This window comes from Schistocerca piceifrons, chromosome X (assembly GCF_021461385.2).
Source record: "Schistocerca piceifrons isolate TAMUIC-IGC-003096 chromosome X, iqSchPice1.1, whole genome shotgun sequence".
Lineage (NCBI taxonomy): Eukaryota > Metazoa > Arthropoda > Insecta > Orthoptera > Acrididae > Schistocerca > Schistocerca piceifrons.
This window is the reverse complement of record NC_060149.1, coordinates 211,042,448-211,058,987: the sequence shown is the minus strand read 5'-3', so window position 1 is coordinate 211,058,987 and position 16,540 is coordinate 211,042,448. Positions and strand designations below refer to the sequence as shown.

Below are 16,540 nucleotides of genomic sequence, written 5' to 3'. Positions count from 1 at the left end.
GCAAACCTTTCTTTAAAGATCTAAAGATCCTACCCCTTCCCTGCATTTATATACTGGAAATAGTCACGCATGTCAAAAAAAGCATACTGAGAAAAGAAAACCTTTTTCCTCAAAACAAGTGTCCATGATTACAGTACCAGGTCAGACAGTGACATACACGTCAATCATTGTAACACCACATTATGCCAAAAAGGTGTATATCATGCAGGAACAAAACTTTACAACAGATTACCAAGACATATAAAATCTCTTACTGAACTACAAAGCTTTAAAAAGTCTGTGACATCCTACCTTCTGAAAAACTGCTACTATTCAGTCTCACAGTATCTTATGCAAGAAAAAATGTAATTTGTATCTTTAATTGTAGAAATAAATTATAAATATACAGTATTTAAAAAAAATTGTAATTATTAACTGTATAGATCCAATTTGTCATAAAAATTTATAAAATTTATGTTTGATATTTGAAAATCCAATAGCCAAAAAATGTTTTCTGTCCAATATCCTGTGTACAATATATGTACTTAAAAAGAGATTTATATGGACAAATAAATAAATAAATAAATAAACAATAACAATCTGCACACCTCATCTGGAGACTTGTTACCTCCACTCTCATGATAAAGGTAGATTTTGGACTTGTTGCTTTTCACATCATGGATGCTTAAAACGTTAACCCACAGCTGCTGCATGTAAAAAATTTCCTGAACAGGAATATTCGGGAGCGGCAACGTTTGCATATAAACAAAACACAAAGTGGCTGTTTGGTTATTCGTCAAAATTTTGCGACGCCTCTTTCGTGCTAATATAAAACTTCTGGCCCACCCCTTGTGTACAATCAACTCTGCAGTTGCCGTACGTTTAGCATTATCATTCGAGGATTTGTCCTTCAATTTTGCGTTTAGGCTTTCAATTTGACTGCATACCTACGTCAGTCTGTGATTCGCTGGACGAGTACCCAAAGTTTTCATGAAAATAAGAATAGTAAAAGCGATACTTGACAATATATTTTAAGTCAGGGTTGTCATTAATGAACATCTTATGGAGTTTTGTGACATTTAAACGAGCATCCAAATAATTGGGTATGTTGCTCACCATAATGGGTCTCTCTAACTTCAAATTTTCAATATGATCGTGGATACGTACACAAATGTTGCCAGGAAGAGCATTGCGACACCTGCTTTGGCCCATCATGTCTTTAGGAGTAGTATTTTTAAGTAATAATTGGCAAATTCTCCCAAATCTGTTATGTGCTGTACCGTAGATTTCCATAAACACGTTCTTGCAACCATGTTTTAGTACACCGCCAATCCTTACATTACATCTGTAAGAGTGATTTCTTTTAAAACTGCCTTCAGTAAGCATACCACTTTTTTTGTCTGACCTTTTGGCTGGACCTAGTTTTCCCCATCTACACTTCATTAACCTCAATCAAAGTCTAAATATAGATATATTGACAGTTTTTATTTTCAATAAAATGTAAATTTCTCCACGTTTCATTAATGATGTCCTGGTCAATGTTTAAATAATAATTTCCATTGCACTTGCAAATGATACTGCTGGGCTTCTTTTCCTTAGGAACCGTAATTCCTTGCCAGAGTAAGAAACATAACCTTCTCCTTTCACCATTGGATTCCAAATACAATTACGTTTGTAGTTTTACTACTCCTCATTTCCTTTTGTGTTGGGGTTCGTCTTCTGAACTTGCAGTCATCTCACTTTGATATAGGCTTATTATTATCACAAACCTATGAACACTGGAAAACAGAACAGACTTATTCGAAAAGCTCAAGCTAACTGATTAGTGACAACAATGAAAACATTTGAACATCTGACTATTGTTGATTCAGAATGTGAGTACCAACTGACAACAAAGAAATATAAAGTGTCCCCACAGTTTACTGCAGAAACCAGACAAACGGAGACCTTTGACTGGTTTCTGATATAAACGCGAAATTAAACGTCATGCCAGACGACAACAGTTGGAGATATTTGACTGCTTTCTGCACTGAAATGTGCAATTACCCTCATAGACAAATGTGGTGCTATCAACTCATTTTTTTCTGGTTTTGGCGCTTGACTAGTTTCTGGAATAAACCATTGAATTTGCACATAGTACATTTTTTCATCACCGCTGATTATTTAGATGTCTGGAGGGCAAATACCATGCAATTTTTGTTGCTGAAGCTTAAATTCGTTCCACGTTAATAACTGAGAATACGAACATTCGGGATTTGCACATAACCAAATGAAAACCACAGTGTCTCGTATTTTTACATTAACCGTTGAGTCTTCCCATTTTTGTATTCGTTTTAATCTCCAGCCCCTTTCATAGATGTGTCCTCCACTAACTGGCTGGATAAGACGAGATCTGTAAAAAGTAGAGTGTTCTAAGTCATAAATTTGGACTAATTACTTTGTAAACGTTATTAATTTAAATTCGTATTCATTCTTATGTAATTACAGAATATTGTTTCATATTACTTCTTTGCCGTCAGTACGTCGCACATGCTCAGTTTTACAACCGGGCTTTCATTTAGCCTTCACTTTGAGAAGTGAAGATACGTTGCGCTTAATCGATTTGTTTCGCCTTCAGCTTATGCTTTGTAATTTCCCTGGCATTTCGGTTTTTCGACTAAACACTACACAAGAAGCCGAAAGCGGAATGCATTTATATATCGTCCAGTGTATATCTTTGGGTGCTGGTCACAGATAATGCATATTGAGCGTTTCTCTGTTTGTGTCTTTTAACTTGTGATCTTTGCCTTAGAGATGTCGCTATGCTTAGTGTGGGAGACGGTTTGACAGGTGAAACGTTAGCAGCGGCAACTTGGTTTGGTTATCAAGGCAACTTAACGTGGAGAAGCTGCGGAGGAGCGTTTGATGTGTCAAAAATTTCATTTGCATGGTTTAATTAGCAAAATTAGTTGATGAGAATGTGAACTGTGAGTGAGATGTGCTAGAATGAAAGCTGCTACTCGTTTTTATATTTTGAGAAACCGATTCTCTTGATAGTATAGTTCTAACTTCGGATTTTCGGTATGTATTACTTTAAGACGGGCTTTGTGAACTGTAACAGGACAGTAAGGAAGATCAGAAGACACTCTGAACAGTAGTATTGCTCTGTATTTCTACAGAGGAAACCCAGCAAGTCTGAAATAACTGCTGCAGTTAGTGCCTCTGCAGATTTATTGACAAATTTATGTGCACTTTTTTAAACTACGAATCTCTCGTACCTGTGGCACATTATCCGGAATTAGGGCTTGTAACCTCCTGCTTGTTTTATATTTTTTATATTCGTGTCGGGTGAAAAAGAATGCGTTGCTTGTAATAAAAGATTGTGCCTGTTAGTACAAAATGTGTTGTTTGTTTTGAAAATTAGTGCAGCTTGTGTAGAGACGATGGCATTTATGATGAAGAAAAAGAAATACTACAAGTTTCAAGTAGAAATTTGCCTCGAAGAACTGACAGCGGTACCCTTCGTCAGTGCTGTTTTGTTTGCTAAAGTGCGGCTCCTGGATGGTGGCAGCTTTACGGAAACCTCCAGTCGGTAAGATCATTGTTATACCATTTATAGTGGTTTGCTTCTGCTGTGTTACGTTCATCCTTGATGTCCGAATTATTTCCTGCGTGTACGATTCACGCAGTCAATTAATGAACAGTTGGCGTAAATCTCATTACGTGCCGGTATTGAGATAATTAATTGCAATTAACTTTAAAATAGGCAGTAAAAGTTCGGTTTCGTCCCACTGAAAAGATGCATTGTTTTGGACTTCTGAAGAAGCAACACCCCCAATAAACATTTGTTTGGTATACCCATATTCTGTGTTGTAGCTGGCATAGCAACTGTAACACTCAAGTACCAACATAATTTGTTTTAATTTCGCATTAGCGGCTGCCTAGAAATACGAGACAGCAATAGTGAAAAACATGAATCATGCCTTACTCTTCACTGAGAGTTGCATGGGATCTAGCTTTGTAGTACAAAATTACTGCATGCAATTTTCTAATGTGTTTGCTCAGATGTTTCTTGATAAGTTTTTGAGCACTGTTAGACTAGAATGTGACACTTCCAACGCCCCTTACTTTGTGTCAACCATTTTTCACTAAGGCATCAATACTAGACTGTAATCAGATATTTATCGTCAGTCTGACATGTTCAGATGACAGTCTCTGTAGCTGTCACTATGTTCTTGCTACTTTACTTGTCTTCTGTGCGATGATTGTAAACATCATTCTGTGTACCTCAAACAGGCGAATACTGCCGGCCGCTGCGGTCGAGCGGTTCTAGGCGCTTCAGTCCGGAACCACGCGGCTGCTACGGTCGCAGGTTCGAATCCTGCCTCCTGCATGGATGTGTGTGATGTTCTTAGGTTAGTTAGGTTTAAGTAGTTCGAAGTCTAGGGGACTGATGACCTCAGATGTTAAGTACCATAGTGCTTAGAGCCATTTGAACCAGGCGAATACCTTTTGTGTGTGTGTGTGTGTGTGTGTGTGTGTGTGTGTGTGGGGGGGGGGGGGGGGAGGGGGGGCGGGCGCGCGCGCTTGCATGGCTATCTTGTACTTGCTGTAAGGCCCATCATGGGATAAATTATGATCAGAGCCATAAACTGAATCACTTGTCGACAACTTACAAAAATATGAAATTGGAAACGCATTATTCGATTTTTTGTAGTTTCCGATAACGGAAAAACAATGTGGTGGTAAGACATTCGTCGTTGTCGCGATTCACTTATAGCTAGGCGATAAGTTACAAATTGATTTCATGATGTCTCAGACATGCGTTCACTTTCGTATCAGTAGCCCGCAGACAATATCTATAACTTTTTTTTTCTCCTGCAGTATTTCGTTATTTAGAGTATTGCCACAAATAGGTTATTAGATAAGGGACTTGTTTATTTCAATAGGTATTGACTACTCGTATTATTAGTGTAACTTGCCGGGTGTGACTGGAAAAATAGTATGCTTTGAAGACTTCTACCTTTTTAGGGCATGCATGTTCTAGAACTCTCATATGAACATGAAGAATTAAGGCACTGGGTTCGATGTCAAGTGCCTACCCTAGCTTCCCCAGTCCTATGGCTTGGGACTTGAAGCTTGAACATAGCTTCGTGATCGCTCGTGCGATTGGCGTTTCAGATTGATGGGATAGAACACCTTACCCAATCTGCAGGTTAAATCTCGAACACCACCAAATGCGTCGCATCTCTGTGAGTTCACTTTATTAACGAAGTATGGCTAAGCTATTGGTTTGTTCGACCAAAATGTTCGTCGAGTTGCCATAAACTGGACAGTCTTTTAGTATCCGTAGTAGATTTCTAACTTTACTGCTTCGTTCTGACTTTTCAAATGTCCTTTTATACTTGATAAGATGCAGTATTCTGAAGTAGTAGCGAAGCTCAGATCCCTGGGTGGCCGTCAAGATATTGGTTTCTATGGTTTCCGTAAACCATGTGAGACGAATGACAAATAGTTCATTTTCCCAGTCTTTCTGCTAGGTATGTTAGCGAACGCCAGGACCCACGACTGCCTTCCCCAATCAGAACTCGTACTTAATTCTCTAATAACCTGGTCTTCGTATCTTTCCTACTAGGTTTGAGCATCAAATGGCTTCGCTAGGCATGATCCTATTGGAAGCTATATTCGTATGCCTGCCTTGCGAACTTTCGATCGGCTTCTCCAGCCAGTTATGAGGAGAACCGACAGCTTGATGTCGATTCCGAACCGTGGTTCAAGCTGGCGGTAATGACATTCGCGAAACGTCCCGGATAGAAGTCATTGTAAGCACCAGATAAAAAAAAAAATTGTAAACCAGGGAGGAGTTAGTCTTAGAACCTACGAGTTTCTTTAACACCCATCGCCAAACCACACTCTACGAACTCCGACTGATTCTTCTGTTCGATCTTTTAAGATATGTGCCTTACGATTTTATGTATTTTCGTTGACCTGAGCTAATTACTTCCCCTAGTTGTCAAGTCAGATTTTCTCAACATTACCGACGTAATGCAAAGGTACGTTTCAGTAGTATGTTAGGATAGCGAGAACAATATTAACAACTCCGGTAACAAGTATTTCAAAACTGCAATTTGTTGACGACTTTGGTGCGCTCAAATTAGAAGTCACCACCACCATAAGTCATTATCCCACCAAACAGCAGCAGAGAATAACAATGTAGGGTCGTCGACATGCTTCAGTTCACAAAATCGTGTTTAGGATAAGACAGTCACGAAAATTAATATCTTTAATGTGAGATGATTTTAGGAAGTTTTTTTGCTTTAAGTACCAGCATATACATAGAGATGGCAAAATTCATGGGATACCTCATATCTTGTCGGACCCCCTTTTGCCCAGTTTAGTGCAGCAGCTCTACGTGGCATGGATTCAAGTCGCTGGAAGCCCCTGCAGAAATATTGAACCATGCTGATTCTCTTGCCGTCCATAATTGCGAAAGTGTTGCCGGTGCAGTATTTTGTACACTAACTGACCTCTCGATTATGCCCCATAAATGTTCGATGGGGTTCATGTCGGGCGATCGTGGTGGTCAAGTCATTCGTTCGAATTGTGCAGAATGTTCTTCAAACCAGTCGCCAACAACTGTGGCCCAGTGACATGGCACATTCCCATTCATAAATATTCAATCATTTTTCGGGAACACGAAATCCGTTAATGGCTGCAAATGGTCTCCAAGTAGCCGAACATAACCGAGGACTCAGTCCATTTCATGCAAACACACTCCAAACAATTATGGAACGATCACCAGCTTCCATAGTGCGGTGTGCACCGCACTCTGACCCTACCATCAGCTCTTAGAAACTGAAATCGGGACTCATCTGACCAGGCCACGGTTTTCCCGTCGTGTAGGCTCGAAACGATATGGTCATGAGCCCAGGAGAGGCGCTGCAGTCGATGTCATGCTGTTTGCAAAGACATTAAAGTCGTTCGTCTGCTGCCATAGCTTCTTAACGCCAAAAATTACAGCACTGTCCTAACGGATGAATTCGTCGTACGTTCCACATAGATTTCTGTAGTTGTTTCACGCAATATTGCTTGTCTGTCAGCACTGACAACTCTAAGCAAACGTCGCTGCTCTCGATCATTAAGTGGAGGCCGTCGGCCGCTGCGTTCTCCGTGGTAAGAGGGAATGCCTGAAACTCTGTATTCTCGGCACACTCTTGGCACGATGAATCTCTGAATATTGAATTTAACTATCTCCGAAATGCAATGTCCCATGTGTCTAGCTCCAACTACCATTCCGCGTTCCAAGTCTGTTAATTGCCGTCGTTCGGTCATAATCACGTCGGAAACCTTTTCACATGATGCACCTGAGTACCAATGACAGCTCCGCCAATGCAATGTCCTTTTATACCTTGTGTAAGCGATACTACCACCATCTGTATATGTGTAGATCGCTACCCCACGACTTTAACACCTCAGTGTAACGCAATAATGAGTACCATTCAGTTTCTAAATACAGCGTGTAGTAAAAACGAATACGAATGGATTGAGGTGGCACGTGGCGACTACAAAGTTTTAAAGATTTAGTTAAACGCGTTCAGTTCAGCGGAATCTGACTTGTTCATACGGACTGAAATAATAAAACTATAGTTTGGTTTCGATGATGGACTGCCCTCATATCACGACCACAAGAGAATAGGCCGTAGCAGTGTGAGGCCGTTGGGCCTGTGCCTGGTGTATAGTAAAGGAATGGAATACTCTACTAACCCTATTCGTAGGGAGCTGGCTGCTTCAGTGGAATCTGGAGTACGGAGTTTTTACTCATATCAGAATTCTCATACACTTCAAGAAGTTAATGTCCCGTGATTCCGCTGAACCTGTGTTTGAGCTAAACCTGTGTTTAAGCTAGTTATAGCATTACGTGGCTGATCTCAGTGAAACTATGATTTTAGAAATTGCTGTAGAAAATGTCGCTTACAGTCTCCCTCTCCCCTTGCTCCCCCCTCCCCCTCCGACACATTTCTGAAGATACCCATGGTTATGACGGCCTGTTACCTACATAAGAAACAAAAGAAAGATTCGTAGTTCGAATCCCCTGATATAAGTGCAATTTGAACGGGAGTGTTGAAAGAAATCTGCTGTGGAGTATTCACAGAAACTACTCCTAAATTCGCCAGAATGTGTAAGGGAAACTAGCCCAAAGATCGACGGAAAAGGATTTGAACCGCCAGTCGTCCTTTGTGCGTGTGTAATGTCTTTATAACTGCATCATCACGATCCGTTATCCATAGAAGAGCAATCATCGTAGTTTGACCGTCTTCCCCTTTAGAAAATCGTATTTGCTCAGGAACGTTGAGAACAATGATTCACAACGCTTTTTATTTTTTTTTTTATTTTTATTTTTTTTTTTTTACGTAACGCAGGCCTATGATTAAGTTTCCGAGAATACTTCTCTACTGTACCACTGACATGTAGACATTGCTTGGTTTTGAAAAATATGCTTAGAGCTAGTGCTGAGATTGATTCCTGCTGATACCGTGTTAGATGAGATAGAGATGCTATGTTTCCGGACATGGACAGTCGACATATTGAAGATCATAATTATTATAGTCTGAAGTTATAGTCAATCATTTAACCAAATATTTAGTGAACAGTGCTTAATCCCTAGATATTTCGAAGTCAGCAATATTGCTAATTGTTCGTGCACATAGTGAGACGTAGTGCCTCTATGATCAAAGAAAGCGTTAAGTTGATTGTTACAGTTGTGCTTAATGCCCCGTCTGATCATTAACGTGAAGTCTTAGCTCAGCATAACGAAGATTTATGTATATGGTGTTCAAGGAAGTGTCCCGAATTCGTAGGCGGTGATCTGGGATTGCTAATTTGGGATTTGGACTAAACATAAACGCAAACTAAATATTACAACCTGCAGTGCTGTTGTCGTTGCCATGAAAGGGATTTGTAAGGATTGTTTTGATTTGGGAATTCGGGAAAGTGAGCGCCATACACAGTGAATGGTCTATTTGTTAACTGTGAGGTCAAGGTATTCCGTTGGAATTCGCATGTAGCGCCCATACAAGTGTTTGATATCATCTTTATCGAGTCCTTTTTTGTTCTTTAATTTATACGCTACTGGATTATTGGTGCTCTATATGCACCTTTTCTATAGTAGTCATACAATAATGTAACCATTGTATCAGAAGCAAACATACTAAACGTGGTTGTACAACCACGAACAAAAAATACACATTACAATTATTAAACAGTTACAAACCAAAATTTGATGAAGTGAGCTAGTCATTTATGCTGCTAGAGACTGAGAGACGGCGACACTGCAAGAAATGGACTGAGATCGGCCTAGCCCCATATTCACAGAACTCACTCGGCCCTGAAATCCGTATCTGGTGATTAGTTTTGCTCCTTATGAACTAGAACCTCGTCGATTGAGCGACTTCCTGGTTGTTCATTCTTCTCTGTTGCGCAAAGAGTTGGAATATCTGTGGGGTGAATCTAGCTTACTCCGCACGTCGCTTCTCAAACATCGTGTCACTTACTCGTAATGCTGGTTTTACACTAAGACCGAAACTGTAATACCACAATCAGTTGTTTTTTCTACACATTTATTTATTAGTAGCAGCACTGGTGAATAATTGTTGCTCCAAATTGAAGCACGTGAAAGTAGAAATAATTACTTTTCATAGGTAAACACCTGTCACGTGAGCTGGGAGACAAAAAATCCTGTTCTTTGCATCTGAATGCACACTTTATTAGACATTTGTACAATATGGTGTAACCATGAGGGAGTTCTTCAGTTGACATTCCTCTTTCCAGATGCCAGATCCTAGCACGACTCATTTGCAGTCTCTTTTTGCTGTGGCGGCGCTTTGAGTTCCTCAGTTGTGTTAAGGAAACACTCTCGACTTTAGTCGTGAACGTGGTTGCTGGTGACTGAACAGGGGATGAACTGGTGCTGTCGCTTTGGTCTTCTGTTTTCTGTCTGCTACTTCCCGTCGAACGTCAGGAGGAGCGATTCCAGCGAAACACTGTTTCGACAGAGTAGGGGACCGTAGACAGCTTTTGATGGTGCAACATGTCTAGTTGATAGCCATACCCGTTGTTTTGATACGATCAGGTCTGTACCGTACAGGGCATTTACATTTAGCTGTAAAGCTACACAGAGTTAGTGCTGAAGTCCTAACAATGTCTGTTCGTGTTCCCCAGGTTGTTCCTGTAAATATGCACACATTATTTCTGGCAGCCATTTGCAACTCAGTTTTTAGCCAATGATAGATAAGAGGCAAGATGTGGTCCAGAATGACATCTGGGTGTTTCGGAATTGCACAATGTTCTGGTGTTCTATCTTCTTTTTTCTCCTTTTTGTCTCACTGTTCCTTGGATGAACAACACATGATTCTCTGTTGGTCCATCATGGACATGGGACATCGGCTGGTAAGTAACTGTCAGTGCCAGTGAAATTTACCAGCAGCTGTGTATCTTAAGACGTTATTTTATTGTATTTTGAAGGTTACCAGTTTCAGCATTTCACTATGCCATCTTCAGGCCTTATATGCATCTCTCCAAATAAACGAAAGTGTGATATAGAGCCATAAATCTCTGGATGTCGTGGATTCAGTCGTTACAGCCGTGCTTCATTCGAAGACTTGACAGCAACCATTGCTATCAAGTCTTCGAATGAAGCGCTAGTGTAACGACTGAATTCACGACGTCCAGAGATTTATGGTTCTATATGACATTTTCGTGTATTTGAAGAGATTCATATGGGGCCTGGAGATGACATAGTGAAGTGTGAAACTGATAACCTTCAAAATAAAATAACATCTTAAGTTACACGGCTGTTGGTGAATTTCATTGACTTTGACATTGACAGTTACACATGATTGTGTTTTAAGTGGGTTCGGTGTGGGTGGTTCTTTCCACAGTATGTACAGATGGAGCCCAGGGTTATCAACAGTTTGTCTACTGCCTCAAATTTCTTGTCTAGTGCAGTCATAACATGATAATTAGCACAGGTGAAGCGTTGAGTCGCGTCACGTCATGGAGAGGTCGACCTTTTGTGTTATGCTGACCAAAGCTGGCGGTAATACACTCTCTTCAAGCAAGCCACTTTTCTTTTTCCTCCATTTGCTTCTCTAGCCTCGGAATTCCGTCGCGATGATTCGGTCCTGAAGGAGAGTTGATAGTGTAGATTAAGAAATGGAAATGTGTATCACGCCGTAGGATCTACACGGTTCTTATATTATCTTTGCCACATTTCGTTTTAAAATTACAGTAAATTAATAATCTAAGAAAGAACTTCAGCATGCTAGTTCCAGCGGGCTAGTGGTGTAAGGAATGGGGGCTACTCCAGAGAAAATCAGGCAGTAAATGTGAAGACGTTTTATTCAGAACGGACTCAAAAAAGCATATTTAAAGGTAATGTAAATACTCTGTGAGAACGTAAAGTGAAACCTCACCTCTAGGAATATAAAAAAAGAGCGTAACACATTTGAAGAGCGTCATAAGTACGTGGACATTTAGAATAAAGTTAAAATGAAGAAGGAAAGAGGAAAAACGTCTGCTTACTACAGCAGACGATATGTTTATAGTTACTGTCATAACAAACTCTAAAGCCATCACAACTCTTAGTTTCGTCTGCGCCCTGTTTCACATTTTCTCTCAAATTCTAATATATTCCACTGGTATTGCGTGTGCCGTAAGTAAATACAGTGTTTCTGATGGAACAGACCGCAGTATTACAGCGGGCCGTAAGGCTTACCACATCCATAACTATGGTGTCCAAATCATAGTAAACTCAACAGCGTTTGACCTGGCCACTCTTTCTGCGGACGGGTCATTTTCATGTGAATAACATTACTGAAGAACAGCTCGCGCAGTTCGATACGACAGTAAATTCGAGTCTTTTGGAAAAATTTCATGGTGCACCTTCTCGAACAGTTCCAGTTTGCAGCATCTGTCCGTGGGTCATTTACCTTAACATTCTTTCCCACCAGCCTCACAAGCTCGTTCTAAATACATGAGATAATCTACAGTGAGACAATTCTACAGGTCATAAATCTTTAGGAATCGTTTCATGATACCTAGATTTTCTAGGCTGTTCCGGGAGACCTGCTCTGATGGCCTAAATGGTCAAGGTGACTACTAACGAGTTCCAGGAGATTCGGTTTCAGTTCCTGGTCTAGGAAAGATTTTGTCACATGTTCATGATTTCTCGTTTTTTTTCGGATGATATACAATGATTACCCAACAAATGGACATATCAGAAAGTATTATTGTGTTTACAGCGCCATCTGAGTTATCCACGCAATTCATTCATCTTCAATGTTACTGTCTGGTAGTTACGTTGAAGCATCTGTATTAACTCAGAGGCGTCATATACCTGGATGTCATGTTTCATAGACACCGCGGATTTTTCACTGTTGCATCGTCGAACCATTTACCGGATGCACTAACACCATTAGATATTCGTTGATGTACACAGAACTCGTCGCAATAGACGTAACTGGGTTTATGAGTAACTTTATACCAAACAAATACACTGCCCAGTGACATTGTGACTACCTGTCTGTCAGAAGTCTGTATAACCAACTTCTGCAGAGCTGACCGCTACGAGACGTGCAGGAAGTGTGTCAGTGAGGTTCTGGAGGGTACTGTCAGGGATGTGGAACCATGCCGACTCCAGTGCCGTGACTAGCTGCACTGGGTGAACAGCCCGATGGATGTGGTCCACACAGATTCTGGGGCGTTTCGTGGCCAGGGGAGTACGGTAAACTCATCCTGATGCTCTTCCAACCACGCACGTACACTGCGAGCTGTGTGACACGTTGCATTGTAGTGCTGGTAGATGCCATTGTGCCGAAGAAAAACAAGCAGCATGTGACGGTGGGCGTGGTCCCAAGGGTAGATGCATACTTGTGTTGATCCATTGCGCCTTCCAGAATGATGAGATCAGCCAGGGAATGCCCTCTGGCCTGGACCCTTCCGACGATTGTTGCAGGATGTTTGCTGTCAGACCTTCCACGCCATACACGCCACCGGCCCTCTGTCCGATAGAGCATAAAACGTGTTCATCTGAAAGGTCGCTTGTTGTTACTCAGTGGACGCCCAGTTGCGGTAGTGGCGTGGAAACTCCAGACTTTATCGCCGATGAACAGCAGTCAGCATTGGTGCATGAACCAGGCGCCTGCTGCTGAGGGCCTTCGCTGAAACGTCGTTGAGGAGTCACTGTTGGTAGTCCCTTGGTTCATTTGGGCACTCAGTTGCTCAACAGTTGCACGTATGTACGTCCGTACACATCTCCGCACCCGTCGTTAACCCCTGTCACCTACGGTCCGTAGTGCACCACGGTTGCAGAGGCGCCTGTTTCGGATAGCGCCATTTTGCCATGCACGGTGTGCTTTAACCACAGCGGCACACACACAGTTTAGAAACTTAGCCGTGGCCCGAAAACCAATGGTCATGCCAGAGAAATCTCTCCGTTTCCGCATCACGAAACGAGTGTACTGTTTTCCCTACCCCCACCGACACGCTTTATATATACTCCTCTGCTAGTACTGTCACTTGCCATAAGTGAATGGTTATTGCACGCTGACGTCAGTCATAGGCGATGGTCACATTAATGTGCCTGGACTAGATACTAGACTCGTGATCATAAATTAAGGATAATGCTGATACAACGCTCTGGTGGGCGGTTTGCGGGTTTAAATCACCTCGGGGTAGGACCATGGGCGGCCGAAGTGGCCGTGCGGTTCTAGGCGTTGTAGTCTGGAACCGCGAGACCGCTACGGTCGCAGGTTCGAATCCTACCTCGGGCATGGATGTGTGTGATGTCCTTAGGTTAGTTAGGTTTAACTAGTTCTAAGTTCTAGGGGACTAATGACCTCAGAAGTTGAGTCCCATAGTGCTCAGAGCCATTTGAACCATTTTTGGTAGGACCATGGGGTGCATTTGACCTGCGGTCGTTGCACGGTGGCGCTGGTAGCAGTCCACATACGCAGGGGTGTATTGGTGCATGTCGGTGTACGGTGCAGCGAGTAAGTGTGCAGACGTTTTCAGACGTGCTAATGGTGACTGTGTGTTGAAAATGGCTCAAAGAACACATAATGATGACATTATGAGGGGTAGAATACTAGGGCGACTGGAGGCTGGTCAAACACAGCAGGTCGTAGCACGGGCCCTACGAGTGCCACAAAGTGTGATCTCAAGATTATGACAACGATTCCAGCAGACAGGAAACGTGTCCAGGCGCTACAGTACGGGACGTCCACAGTGTAGAACACCACAAGAAGACCGATATCTCACCATCAGTGCCCGCAAAAGACCACGGAGTACTGCAGGTGGCCTTGCTGACGACCTTACCTCTCCCTACACATAGTCTACAGACTACTGAACAGACATGGTTTATTCGCCCGGAGACCTGCAAGGTGCATTCTACCTGGTCACAGGAGAGTCCTGGTGTCAAGAACACAGTACATGGTCATTGGAACAGTGTCGCAGGTTATGTTCACGGACGATTCCAGGTATAGTCTGAACAGTGAGTCTCGCCGGGTTTTCATCTGGCGTGAACCAGGAACCAGACACCAACTCCTTAATGTCCATGAAAGGGACCTGTATGAAGGTTGTGGTTTGATGGTGTGGGGTGGGATTATGATTGGTGCAAATATACCCCTGCATGTCTTTGACAGAGGAACTGTAACAGGTCAGGTGTATCGGGACGATATTTTGCACCAGTATGTCCACCTTTTCAGGGGTGCAGTGGGTCCCACCTTCCTCCTGATGGATGATAAATCGTGGACCCACCGAGCTGCCATTGTGGAGGAATAGCTTGAAACAGAACATATCAGGCGAATGGAGTGACTTGCCTGCTCTCCAGACCTAAACCCCATCGAGCACGTCTAGGATGCTCTTGGTCGACGTATCGCTACACGTCTTCAAACCTCTGGGACACCTCAGTAGCTCCGACAGGCCCAGGTGCAAGAATGGTAGGCTATACCCCAGCAGCTGCTCGACCACATGATCCAGAGTATGCCAACCCGTTGTGCGGCCTGTGTACGTGTGCATTTTGGTCGTATGCGATATTGATGTCGCGGTACATGCGCAAGGAACAGTGGCGTTTTGTAGCACATGTGATTCGGGACGGTTTTCTCAACTTATCGCCAATACTGTGGACTTACAGATCTGTGTCGTGTGTGTCCCCTATGTGCCTATTCTATTAGCGCCAGTTCTGTGTAGTGCCACGTTGTGTGGCACCACATTCTGCAATTATCCTTAATTTATGAGCATGAGTGTAGTATGGGATTTGAGACACAATTTTTCTGTTTGATATTAAGCCAACTTAAATTTGATTTAAATTATTGTGAAACCTTTAACAGTGAACGCGTGTTTGACTGCCGCTTTTAGTGAAGCTCGGGGCGTTGATGTTGAACTCAATCATCTGCATAACTATATTTAAGCTGATTTTCAGTGATGAGAGTAAGTCGTTGGCGGTGAAGTTAGCGAAGAATATGATTTACTTATTTTTCGAATGCAGTCGGATTCGAACTAAAATGTCCCTGCTATCACACAGAACCTTTCTTTTGATGTTCTCGTATTTACTGTGACAGAGTATGAGCCTTGTTAGTGAGTTACTGCGACTTAGCCAATAGTACCAAGTGAGCATCTTATACATTAATCACTTTCAGTTGCAACAATTGTAAAATTGTTTGACGACCGCAGTGCCTTTCACCCCCCCCCCCACTTCCCTAAAGAAAAAAGGAAGAAATACGTAACTTCCTGTGCTTCTCTTCACTAGAGAGCACCTTTCTGGATGTCTCTGAGAAAATAGTTTCTTCTAGTTCTTCCTAACGTAGGTGCTACGTCAGAGATGACCATAAATACGTCTGGCTAGTGACTGTATTAAAGTTACACGACATCACCCATCTCATTTGGACTGAGCGGTGATTTGTATATGGTTTTTACAATAGTTATTAGTGAATAAAAATGCGGTATTAATCGTTTGTTGCTGGATTCGCCTCAGATGATGTGAAAAAAAGCAGGTAACGGTTGGGAGAGGGGGAATCGTCAGAATAGCTTGTCCAGCACTCGTAACGCACCTGCGACTTCATCGCCACCGTGAGCGTCGTTTGCTTTGCCGTTATTCTGTGGCGTTAGGCCGCGTTGGCATGACTTTTGCTGAATGGGCGCGTGTCCAGTTGCTTTGGCAGCTGACATAGGTGACGGCGGTCAGACCACTCTCCAGTTTCCACACCGCTGGTATGTGTTAGGTGCACAAGGGAAAGTTATCCAATATTTTCACTTCCTGGACAGTGATGAACAGAACGCTGCCCTAAATGTTACCTTTATACAGCTCCCCGGAGGGAAGATTTTTAAATTTTTTTTTTAATCAGTGCGTCAGTAACGTATTCTCTTTACATTGCGTCGGTAACGTATTCTCTTTACATGAACGTAATTATATTGCAGTGCGTTCAGCTCTGTTTCGTGATAGTATTGTAATTTGTTACTTGGATAGGCGACAGCCCCTGAAATTTCTTTTTAAGTACCAAAACCAGTAGAAGTTGCATAAAGAAAT

At 42.2% G+C, this 16,540-nt stretch overlaps 1 protein-coding gene across 4 annotated transcripts in view; it reads left to right on the top strand.

Moving 5' to 3' along the window:
* Window positions 1-2,779: 2,779 nt before the first annotated feature.
* LOC124723107 (protein FAM102A) overlaps window positions 2,780-16,540 on the top strand; it is a 478,486-nt gene continuing 464,725 nt past the window's right edge. For all 4 annotated transcript variants that reach the window (XM_047248290.1, XM_047248289.1, XM_047248288.1 and 1 more), the window contains exon 1: window positions 2,780-3,550. In XM_047248290.1, coding sequence (XP_047104246.1) covers window positions 3,402-3,550 — 149 coding nt within the window. In that variant the 5' untranslated portion in view covers window positions 2,780-3,401. The remainder of the gene's footprint in view (window positions 3,551-16,540) is intronic.